The 12,335-nt window shown below is 42.0% G+C and overlaps 1 protein-coding gene across 1 annotated transcript; it reads left to right on the forward strand.

The window, feature by feature from the left end:
* On the forward strand, positions 1 to 7,208 carry caly (calcyon neuron-specific vesicular protein). The gene is made up of 5 exons (XM_053418737.1): positions 1 to 98; positions 2,123 to 2,257; positions 2,577 to 2,696; positions 3,165 to 3,278; positions 5,205 to 7,208. Exons 2-5 carry the CDS (start codon positions 2,129 to 2,131, stop codon positions 5,454 to 5,456), a joined length of 615 nt encoding a protein of 204 aa, XP_053274712.1. The 5' UTR covers positions 1 to 98; positions 2,123 to 2,128; the 3' UTR covers positions 5,457 to 7,208.
* The last annotated feature ends 5,127 nt before the right edge of the window (positions 7,209 to 12,335 follow it).

The following is a 12,335-nucleotide window of genomic DNA, read 5'->3' on the forward strand; positions in this document are numbered from 1 at the left end:
CAGCAGCATCCGTGCGCGGCGACCCCACCATCCACAGGCGAGAGGAAGGCGAGAGGAAGCAGAGAAGAAGCAGAGAGGAAGCGGAGAGCAAAGCCACAGTAAGTTCGTCTCCTCTGGTTTTACCCTCGAGTGTTTTCTTCGTGGATTGTGCTGCAGACGTGAAGAGCGCGGACAGCTGCGCAGCGTTTGGTCGTGTGAGATGTTTCTGTGCAGGATGTCATGAAGACATCTCATGCAGCCTCTCGTTATTTTGTCATCTACTTTAGAGAATACACGCATCTCACATTAACTGAGAGGTTATTCACCGATTTCACATTTTGGATGTCGAGCTGTAAGTTGCTGTGATTGATTCCACAAGTCTCAAAAAACAACCCCCCCTGTGTGGACTGCGTGGTCTAAAATGGGTTCTTACTTTATTCAGAAGCACAATGATGTGGTTTTACCCTTTTTCATGACAGACTGCTGTTGCTGTGTGTGCGTGTGTGTGCGTGTGTGTGTGTTTGTGTGTGGCTCTCTGCTCACACAGCCTGTGTTGTCGCAGCAGTCCTCAATGCAGCAAGTTCAGATATGCATGGTCAGTGAAGCGTGAGGAACTTGAGAAGTGCAGAATGCAAACAGCTCTTACAGCCGCTCATACATTCCTCTCCAGAAAGCTGTGCCTCGGTAGGAATGCATGTAAAGGTATCAAGGTGTGTTAAACTCGTCAAATCATGCGTCATTCCGATATCATCAGTATTTGACAGTGGATGCAATGTGATGCAAAGTCAGTGGCTGAGCATTTTGAAAGATGTCATCATCGTGCAGCTCTTTCCGCTGCCGGACCTGTTTCCTGTCTGAGTGACAGCAGCAGCGCTCGCCTGTTCATCACAGATTCAGGATGATTCATCGTACCCACACCACAAATGTGTGTGTGGGGGGGAGAATGGTGGTCTGTACAGATGACCACTTCAAACGCCCACTGGCCAAGGACAGTGTTGTCTTGAGTAATGTACTTTGGATTCAACTGACACAAGCTGCTCTCCAACTTGTGAAAAATAAAGAAAGATACAGGTCTTAGCAAACTAATCATGTATAATAGATTAATAATGTTTTGCAATATAGAGGTGATTAATCTTGAATGATTACATCATTAAAAAGGCCATTCAAACTTAAACAGAGCCTGTCACACTCTCACATATACAGTATGTACTGTATCTGTCCGGTGGCCTGTGATAATGATCCTGTCTCCTTTATCAAAAGCACATCTCCTGTGCACCGGGGAATTCTCCTGCTGCATAAAGACTGTAGCTCTTTGCCTGCTGGTGTGTGTGTGTCATCATTGTGAGTCATTGGCGTCAGTGGGCCTGTGGGGTCCTTGGCTGGGGGAAGGTGTTGTGTTCCACTGTGTGAATGAGATAAGTGGCTCCTCACCTCTTCCCTCCACTTTTAGATGAACATTCGATGGAGGAGAGGAAATAGAACAGAGTCAGAGCAAAGAGGCGTTCGGAGCAGAGATGGTTGAGTGCGTCAAAACATTAAAGACATTGGTGAAAGAGTTTGGGGCTTAGGTGCAAGATGGTTTATACATATATTATACATAAACATGGAGACAACATGCTTCACTATGGCTCCAAAAAAGTTTTTATTATTATAAGTTGCATAATTGGAATTCTGCCCATCACAAACTCATTGAATTATATACAAGACAGTTTATTAATGAAATAGCTAAAAATGTGCTTGTTTGCTAAATTACATTTTTTGGTCTTATTCATCAATATGGCCGTTAGCTTATATTGAAAATTAGGAATATTAGAATAGCCTGGGTCTGCTAGCTTTTACCAAAAAACACCTCTCACTTCTAAAGCTCACTAATTAACAATTATATAATATTTGTTTAATCCATATGAGATCATATGAAAAATGCCTGCACACAGCTTCATGCCATTCCATGTAACATTTCTCCTAGGATTGGCTCAGACCAAAATGTTGTTTTCAGAAATATTTCCGCCTTTTCGATTTTCCCCTTTCCTCCATGTCCTGGCAGAATCTCCAGCTCTACACACACTGCTGTCACATTTCATTAAACAGAGTCTGAGTCAGTCTGACCCAATCAGTCTGTTCCATCCCTGCTTTCTGTTTCCAGGCAGCCATGGTGAAGCTGGGCAGCAATCTGTCTGAGAAGCTGGAGAAGCAGCCGTCTGCGGACGACGGCTTTGATAACATTCCGCTCATCACGCCCCTGGAGGTCCACCAGCTACAGAAGCCGTTCGCGGACAAGGTAAATACAGCCTGCAAGTGTGTGTTAAATGTGCCTGCCCACCATGTTTTCCTCTGAAATACCATCCATTACATTACAGAAATAACTAACAGATAAAATTGCTGTGGGTATACTCACCTTGTCCTTATGTAATGTAAAAACGCTGGCATCAGCCCACACAGTGAGCTCCTGTCTGAATGCATATTGGGTAAAGAAAGCAAATAATAAACACTTTATGTTTTTAAAGTGTTGACTTAATGTCGAATGAATAACTCCTGATCAGGAGTTCAGAGGTTTTTATTTACCATTAGTCATTGACAGTACATCGTTTCCTGTTCAGATCATTGTGAAGACGACGACACAATACCAGCTGCAGCAGAAGAAGAAAAACAAGCTGTACCTGCCGAACATTAAGAAACTGAACATTAACTTCTACAGTGATGTTTCAGAGAAAATTAAGGTAACGAACAACTGGATATCTACACAAATTCTTATTTAAGGATAATCCTAAATTTTGGCATTGTCAGTGCCATGAAAAATTAAGCCTTATATACTCAGTGAGGCACCAAATTCATCTGTACCTGAAATAGTCCCCAGCAAACATAAAGTTTTTATTCTGCTTGACTAACATTTGCAGAATAGAACAATGTCCAGATCTTTTAAAATAAAAAAATTATATGAATTGCCTTTTTTTGAGAATTACATCAATGTAAGGGACCACTGGAGTCAGGACTTAGACAAGGTAGGGTAATCAGAAAGTGCAGGATCTTGTCTTTTGGCATTTATTGACAATGACTAATATATATATATATATACATATATTGCCAGCCCTATACTTCAAGCATTGACGGTGCTTTTTACTGGAGTGTTATTAATGTATCTATATTTTATGCATGTGTGTGTTCATTTGTCTGTTGTTGTCGTCCAGATCACAGGTCTGATCCTCATCACTCTGGCTTTCTTGACCAGCCTGCTCCTCCTGCTCATGTACAAAGCAATGTGGTACGACCAACTTACCTGCCCAGAGGGTTTTATCCTGAAGGTATACACACACGCACACACATACACACTAACATACACACACACACAAAATATATGTGGGTTTTAATGCAAAGACAGTTATTCTAAATATCTTTCAGCTACTTTGTTGTCATGTGGTTATTACATCAACCAGATCGCGTCTGTGCAGCGCTCACTGCAGCACCTACTATAAAAGTACTTTAACAGCCCACAATGCAGCTCTTCTGGTGCTTGGTTCTCCACACGCCCTCACATCAGTCACGTACAGGAGGAAACAGGAAGACCCACACTCATTATCTCCAAATGACACCTTGTCGACATGGTGTACGGAGTCAACGCTGCCACGCATCTCAGCTGAAGAGTCGGTCTCGCAGAGGAACATGAGAGACTGGGAGAGACATAGGGAGGGAGGAAAGAGGGAGAAGAGAGAGGGAGCGACACAGCCCTCTTTCTGGTCAGGCAGAGATTGGGACGCCTGCCTGTGAATCGGAGGGGTCTTTAATTAGGACTGAGCGTGACTAAACTGTGATTAAAGGCCTAGCAGTGAGGGGGGAAGCGAGGAAGGGAAGGGGGAGGGAGCGGAGGGGGCCTTCCGGCAAAGGCTTTTGAAGTTTTTGCCGGTTACAGTGGCTTTCAGCATTTTTTCCTTCCCTGTTAATGTGTTGTTGGAGACATAAAAAGAGAGAGAGAGAAGTGAGGATGGAGGACGCAGGGTGGCGTTCAGTCACTGCTGTGCTTTTGAGAGGTCCGGCCGCTCGCTGCTGAGGGAAGGTCACCTGACCTGAGTGGATCCTCTGAGGGGGAAACTCTCAGAGTCAGTGAGCTCTTTCCAAAACACAACATCAACAGACTGGACATTGTGTTTGTTTGTCGGAGTTTGTGCTCAAAGAGGAAGATAAACCAACTTTGTCAAAGGAGATTTCACGCCATTTTCACGAAACATTTGCCATGCAGATTATTAAAGAAGAACTTGTACATCTTAACGTTTGTTCTCATTTGTTTCCCAACAGTTGTGTTCTAATGAGCCGTACGTTTAAAAATGTGTTTTATCAGAGCATCTTTCACTTCACTGTCACCACAGTCAGTGTTCCATTAGAGCAACTTCAAAGTGAAACCTTCAAAAACCTGGAAATACAAGTCAGTTGACGTTTCCTTGCACTGTGACGCGTCCACGTGGATTTCAGACGTGTGTGTTATCTTCTGGATCAACTTTTAATTTGAGCGCGAAAGGTCGGTCTTGCCCTTGGAGATCGTTTGACAGAGTAAACTGAAGTCTTGACGTTGGAAATGAGCTGAGCCCAGGGCTACTGAGCAAACGTAATCTGCTCAGGAGACACAATTTGAAGCTCTTGAAAAACATCAGTAAACCTTGACGTAAGCTTCAGTTGTCTGATCTTTTGATTTGTTTTTCCTCTCTTTTCTGTATCACCTCCTGAGCAATGCTGGAATTTTTTTTCTGGAATATTTTCTGTAAAGTGACCACAGATAATCAAACTCTGTGAGAGTCTTCACATGTTGCGTTATATCTCTACTACGGCCTTGTCAAGGAAACCAGTCTGCTCTCGGGAGCGCACGCTGCTGTATAAAATGTGAACAAGGTCAAAGGCACAGACCAAAGCTCTTGCTTCAGGAATTATTTTTAAATGCGCTGACATATCTACCCTGGGACTTTTTGAAGTTCTGACCCTGACATATACACAAGAATACAATATATTCTACCAGACTGAGAGCTCAGTAAGAGTTGATATGCATCTTAGAGCTTCAAAAACTATGTCTGATTTTCTAATGTAATCTCCATGTTTGATAATCATTACTGCTCACAAATTGAAACCAGGAGCAGTTCTGATCTCTCTGTTGATTCGGTGGTGGACATGTGTTGTTAATCTCAGACCAGTGTGTCCCCTTGATGACAACAAATGAAGTTATTCTTGTCTTTCTGTCATAACAGCAGAAGCACTGCTCCCCGACAGCTCTGGAGATGTACTTCCCAGAGCAGCAGCAGCAGCAGCAGCAGCAGGACGAGCCCGGCGTCACCAGTGGCACCAGCCGCTGTACGCTGTACGCTGCTCTCAGTCAACTCAAGAGGCCTGGACCCGAGCTGCCATCACCCTGGTTACCAGTCATCAGCTCTCTAAAGGAGGCCGAGGTGGCGAAGCAAGGCAGCGAGCCGCTGAAAAGAGGACAGGAGGGAGAGGAGTGAAGGGTCTGATGGAGATGTAGGTGTGAGAGGAGGACGTGGTGAGGATGGGCAGTGCCGTGTGTGTGTGTGTGTGTGTGTGTGTGTGTGTGTGTGTGTGTGTGTGTGTGTGTGTGTGTGTGTGTGTGTGTGTGTGTGTGTGTGTGTGTGTGTGTGTGTGTGTGTGTGTGTGTGTGTGTGTGGTGCTCCTACACCTTAAAAGTGTTTGAATATCTGTCAGAATTTTTAATCAACAACATAAAGCACACATTTACTTAGCTTCATTCCAGATATGTTATGTTGATATTTAATAGCTAATATCGGTTTAATAGCTAGTAGATGATATTTAAAAGGTAATACCTGACGCGTGTGCGTGTGCGCGAGTGCGTGTGTGTGTGTAACTGTGTGTGTCTGTGTGTATGTGTGTGTTGTGAGTTGCTGTGGTTAGAGGCATGTATGTTATTAAAGTGTTGGAGAATGTGGCTGACTTTTGCAGTGTTACTGAGTCATGTGTAAACGCCTCCATCTGCATTCTGTGCGTGTGTGTGCACATATACACACTGTAAATGCACATTTACATTCACATGCAGTGTGCGAGTGTGTGCACATACACTGAATGATTTGTGTGCTTGTTGGAGAAAGTTGGAAGTGCGAGAAGAGAAGCGAGGCGAGAGCTCCGAGCGAGAAGTGAAGATAACAAGTTTTTAATGAGATCGCGCGGAGTTTGTCCTCATCGCTCCATCTTGTTATCTCACTGTCTGTTCATTCAGTCTTGGAGGGGAGTGTATATGAGATCAGCAGGGAATGTGCACAAACCTCAGCCATTAAAACAAGGAGCCATAACCGTCGATTTTAATATTTGCTGAAATGATTTGATCCTACATCTTATCAGCCCACGACTGCAAATTACAGTCCTGTGAAATGAAAGTCAAGTGAAAGTACTGCTCTTACATACCGAGCGACTCGAGTTACACAACCACAAGTGGTCTGTGTGCTTTAAAGCAGACTCGCACAGTGACTCTGGAAAGTATCCACTAGTAAATCTAATCAATTTTTAATTAAATCTCCTAAATGATAAAGTGTGCAGTAATTAAAGAGGCCTGCATATACTTTCCAAAGCCACTGTACAAGACTCCATTTGAAGCTTCTTTTACATAATGTGTGTGCTGCCTACTGTAATTATGGATACAACTTGAGACATTAATGTATTGTCATAAAAATATCTAAATAATATTAATGTGTGAACTTATGTGTAAAACTAGAAAATGACGCTTAGTTACTAGTTTTATTAAGTATGTGTAAATTAAATGATCACAGGGTTACTATGGTCCTTATATGAATGTATGAAGTAGCTTCTTTAATCATGCAGGATCTACTATAGTCATTGCTTATAATGGACGACCTACAGTCTGTACAATGTTCTATTTATTTCTATTCATGTGTTTTGTTTTTAGTGTCTTTTCAATGGAAAACCTGTGTTTGCAAATGTTGTAAAGTATTCTGTTCAAGCCTATCATGTGAAATTCTTCTTTTAAACAACTTTTAAACAATTTTTTTTACTTATCAGATATAACATGATGTTACCTGGCAAGTCTCGATTCACGCCTTTTGACCTTTTCTCTTTGTCTTACCATGTTTTAACAAACCAAACTCTTCATGTGAGAAGAGATGAATGTGCAGCACAGCCTGTCCCCCTGGGTCCAAGTGCCAAACGCTTACATCAGACCCATCTGCTCTGATGTCACCGACTGAACACAAATAAAAGCCTGAAGTGTTGACTTCTGTTGTTCACTATCAGCCCTATTGATTTAGATTCACTGCCTCGGTAATGACTTAACGATTCAATGATGGCTGATGATTCATGAGAATGATTCACAAGAACCTGACAACTCACCTCAGCATAGCATCAGTAGCTGAATGAAGCTAAGTACATAAGCTCATCATATGTTTTATTCGTGAATTCATTTAACAGCATAAAGGCAGGTTGTAAAAATATTTACTGCTTTTGTTCACTTTTGGGCGACGTGTACTTTCCAACTTATGCCACTCTGTAAGTACATTTATCTGTATTTCAGAAATGAATGGAGAAATTAGTTGATAATGTAAGTTTTATGAAAACAGCAGGAGGTACTATCTCTGTGCAATATGTCAATGAGGTTGGTGAATTGGTAATTACTAATTCATCACTAATTAACTTTTTTTCTGCCCTTACAGATAAAGTGATACATTATACTCAGAAGTTACATTTAGTCCATCTTTACTTATTATTAAGTGGTTATTTTATTAATATTTACATTTTTTAATTCATATTTACAAAAAATAAATAAAAATGGACAGCAGGAGTCATGATCAAGTACTTCCTGACTTGTTTTTCACCTCACTCGTTCTTGAGGTACTGTGTTTAATATAGTTGAGCCTTATCTGTATAACAGTGACAGGGGCTGTTCTGCATAGTGAACATTTCTACATGTTTTCATTACAAAACGTTAAATAATATACTTTTGCTCTGTCAAATTTTTTAAAACATGACTTTAACATATAGTGGAGTATTTTTATAACCTTCAGCTGCTACTTTTGTTACCTTCAACACTTTGGTGAATTTATCAAAGTGAAAGAAACATTATGAGCCGACTGATATCTATGAGCGTGTGCAGTTTGATGTGGCTTTATTGAATTTGAGCTGCCGTGGAAGGCGAGGTATGTGCCTCACTGGTTTAAGGATGTGGATTTCATGCGCTCAGATCTACACAAGACAAAGATGCCAATGCATGCGTTCTTGTGGGACATTTTCTATTTAGTGTAGATTTTATCTTGGATCACCGGCCAAAGAAAAACTCCTTTTACACTAAGTCGCTCGGAGATCATCAGTATGCGTAGAATTCAAAATATGATTCCTTCCTTCTTCTCCGACTTTAGTTTAGCAATTCAAAGCCAAGCCACATCCTCTCGCTGTTTGCTGGGTGCACTGCTGTGAGCCTGTCTGCATCTCATTTACACTCACATATTTTCACACCATTGCTCTAAACCCAGGGATGTGTGGCTGGAGGGGTTTGTGCCAGTGAGTGTTGCCTTGTTAGAGGTGTGTGTGTGCATGTGTGTGTGAGTGCTGCTATGAAATCATTAACCTGGAGCCATGAAAGTTAGTGTGCGAGTTTCTTTGTTTCAACACACACACACATCTTAGAGCTTCTGTGTCTGTTAGAGTGTGTATTTATGCCTTTTGTGTGTGTGTGTGTGTGTTTGCGTGCCCATGCTTGGCTTGTTAATTAAATCTACATTACGCCCTGTGTAGCCATTGGGGTTTTTTCTTCTCTCCTCTGTTACTGGGTGACATGCTTTAGACGCGGTTGGCCCAGGGCATGGAACTAAATAAAGTGCTAAGAAATATTTATTAGAGCATTTACAGATCCCATGCTTGGTCAAGGCATCGCATGTTGTGCCAAAAAGGCTTGGATTCAAGGCCGGGGGAAAATCACGTAAAATCACTTGAGTAGTCACGTAAAAGCAGCCAAGCCCCATTGTCCTGCTTTATGGCATCCATAGATCTGAACAGTAAAATAGCAGGTTGTCCTCCTTCCCCTGAACTCCCCCTGGAAATTGTGAAGGTAGAAACCGAGCCAAGAATCATTTAGCCGCTAACGTGCCACCGGAATCTGATTCTTTTGAAGCCTAATGTCACCCAGAAGTTGAAGAGAAGGAGGGAAGAGTCCTGGTGATGTAAGTACCTTTTACCTGTTTAACTAAAGGAGTGGCGGGTTCAAAGTCAGAACTGAAACCACACATTGATGTATAAACGGCAGCTAGTTAGCTTAGCATAAAAGCTGTGGCCACAGAGGAACAGCTAGCTAGCGGTGAATCACGACTTGGAGTTGTAGAAAGTTTTCAGCATAACCTCAGAGAAAACAGTTTCTATGTGTCTATCGGTGAGATTAGGAGAAACGTAGGATGATGTTGACACCTTTGGTCAGAACCAGGCTAGCTGTTACCCATTGTTTCCATGCTTTGTGCTAAGCTAAGCTAACTGCTAGATCGCAGATGAGAGTGGCATCAAACATTTGGTGATAATAGAGCTTTCACCAAAATGTCAAAACAAATTTGTTTTTAAATATTTATATATTTATACTTTGTACCCCCCCCCCCCCCATAAGACGTGCTGTAGGTCAATACTTAGGCTACTGTAAAAGTGTGAATAAAGTTGTTTTTTCTTTATGATTATTATTATGTGAAACCATTGATTTGTATTCATCAGGTGTGCATGAAGTACAAGAATACAACTTATTGAATATATTCAATATCTGCCTTTGTGGTGCAAAATGATATCAAACAGAATTTTCTAACAACAACCTTTTCTTCAGTCAAGCCAATTTCCAGTTATTTCTCCCTTTTTATACAATCATATACGAATAAAAAATCTATATTATTCGGTTGCTGTAAAGTCTATATGGTAATAGCTGGTGGCAATATACAAGAACCCACGCGAATAAAATTATGATGTTTTAAAAATCGTTACTGCAGAACTCTTATGTAAATGTCGTTATCTGGCAAATAAAGGACAAATCTATCTCTAGATGATCGATGATGAAACCTACACAATAAATGTGTCCCATTCTTTATTCTCAGCAAATAACTTTTTAGGTAATTATTAGACATTTGATAAGAGAGAAAGTAAGAAGGAGATGGAATCAGAAAGAGAAGCGGGTGAACAGGGCAGAAAGAGCAGATGAGAGGTGGTTAGGCCTGTGAGGTGAAGGGGGGGGGGGGGGGGGGGGGGCTTCAGTAGAGGAAGAGGAGGAGGCCAAGAGGCATGGAGGAGGAGGAGGGTGAATCCAGGCTGACCCCAGGGTCTGTGTGTGTTGTTGTGTGTCTCAGTGGGTTTCCTCTGCCCTGGCGCCAGCTGGAAATGCCTCCACTAAGCAGAGGCAGTACACACATCATCCTCCATTCAGGCCCCTTTGATGGGAGTAACACTATACATGCCCAGCGCGCCTCACAGATCCTATCGAGCTGCTGTTTAAAGGGCGGGCAGCGAGAGCCGGGGCCGCTCATCATAACTTATCGAGCGCCTGGACGCACTGACATCCAGACTAGTTGCCGTGCACAGCAAATAAAAAGCAAGAATAATTGATGGGGTTTGTAATTGGAGTGATGTTGTGTTGTTGTTAGAGTGGTGGAGGTTTCATGAGTTACGCTGCCACCTAGGGGTAATCTCCCACGGTTGCAGAGAGGAATGTGATCCCCCTCTCGCTTCTTCTTGAAACCACCAGTCTGATAAGCAGAGTTTAAGTGGATCACGTTTTCTTAAACTCCTTCAGAGGGGAGTTGTCTTAATATCCTTTTATTTTTCACTTCACAAGGGAATGACACTTTCTGGTTCACACAGTCCACAGTTGCTCTTCAAAGTCGGTCCTCGCAATGGTCTTTTTTAAATGACTCAAAAGCCATGAAATTGGTTATTAGTTTGTTATCCTGCAGTGATGTCGCCCTCACGCAACGAGAACCACGCCAGTAAACAATTATCTGACAGACAAGGCGAGGTACAGGCCCAGAGCTGCGGCCCAGACCTGCCGTGGGGAAGGAAAAAAAGGGCGGCTGTGCTTAGCTAAGCTTTTGTTTGCTTTGTTCTGGCCATTACGGAGCCGAAATATTGTCATTACTCAGAGACCAAATCATTTTACGACATCCTGCAATTAAACTCTAAGCTAATAGGTTAATGAGACAAATGGAGTTTGATCGCTGGAAGTTGGTTTCTATTAGTGATGGCATTGCAAGGAGATGTGCGCTGTTGCAAGGTTTTACACACACACACACACACACACACACACACACACACACACACACACACACACATATACACACACTCGTGCAAACACAAACAGAGAACAGACTGGTTTGATTTAGTTTTTGCGGTCCCCTCCCGGAGCAGCCTCAGACAGGCAGAGAGGACCAGAGCGCAGTGAACTCAAGTCTAGCCAGAGCTCGGTTGTCTCTGCTATGCTTCAAGTCGAAACCCTCCAAATTGGGTTTAATCTGTGTTTTGCTTTGGCAATTATCGACCCACAGAGCTGCATGGCAAATGGGGATGAATGAGCTTTAGATGGGCCCGGTTGAGAGGGAGGTCACAGGGTGATTAATGGCGATCGGTTGAATCTATGAATCGGCCGGTGAAGACGTAGCAGGGGATGACTGATCAGCTGATTCGCATGTGAAGCAAAATGCAGAAGGTGATGCAGCAGAAATGCAGTTTGAGTGATGGGAACTCTGAGAAAAAAAAAGAAAGAAAATAATGTCAAACTTTTACTCAAACCAAAGTTAAATTTACCAAAGAGTTTCACATTTATTTGTGAAACAACATGGTTTGTATATGTATCCAGACATGAGCTCTGGTTTGTGTGTCATGTAACACCAGAGTTGTAGTATAAGTGTTTTTATGAAGATGAATATACTGTCTGTGAGCACACTGCTAATCAACATCACCACTTTTTATTGCACTATGTTGACATCATGGTGACGGGAGTGCAAAACATTTCTATAACGTTGAGCAATTTCTTTTTATTGAGTTGATAGATGGCTCATATGACTTAATGTGATTTTACACATGGAAATTAGTGAACTCATCAGCAGACATTTGAAAGCACCTAAAGAGGAAACATGACTTGTTTTTTGCAACTTACTGTTTCGATCTATAAATTATTAGATAGTAGTGAGGACTGTTGATACCCGTGTCCAAGCTGATGTCTTAAAATGCTTTTTTGGGATAAACAGACGAATATTCAGTTTTTAATAAGATTAAGAATCGCAGCAAATCATCTCATTTGAGCCGCTGGAACTCAGGAAATATTTTTCATTTATAATCAATATATAGATCCTCTTATCTGATGATATTGTTCTTGTTTTCTGATATTC

The sequence above is a fragment of the Pleuronectes platessa genome, chromosome 3 (assembly GCF_947347685.1).
Source record: "Pleuronectes platessa chromosome 3, fPlePla1.1, whole genome shotgun sequence".
Taxonomy (NCBI): Eukaryota; Metazoa; Chordata; class Actinopteri; order Pleuronectiformes; family Pleuronectidae; genus Pleuronectes; species Pleuronectes platessa.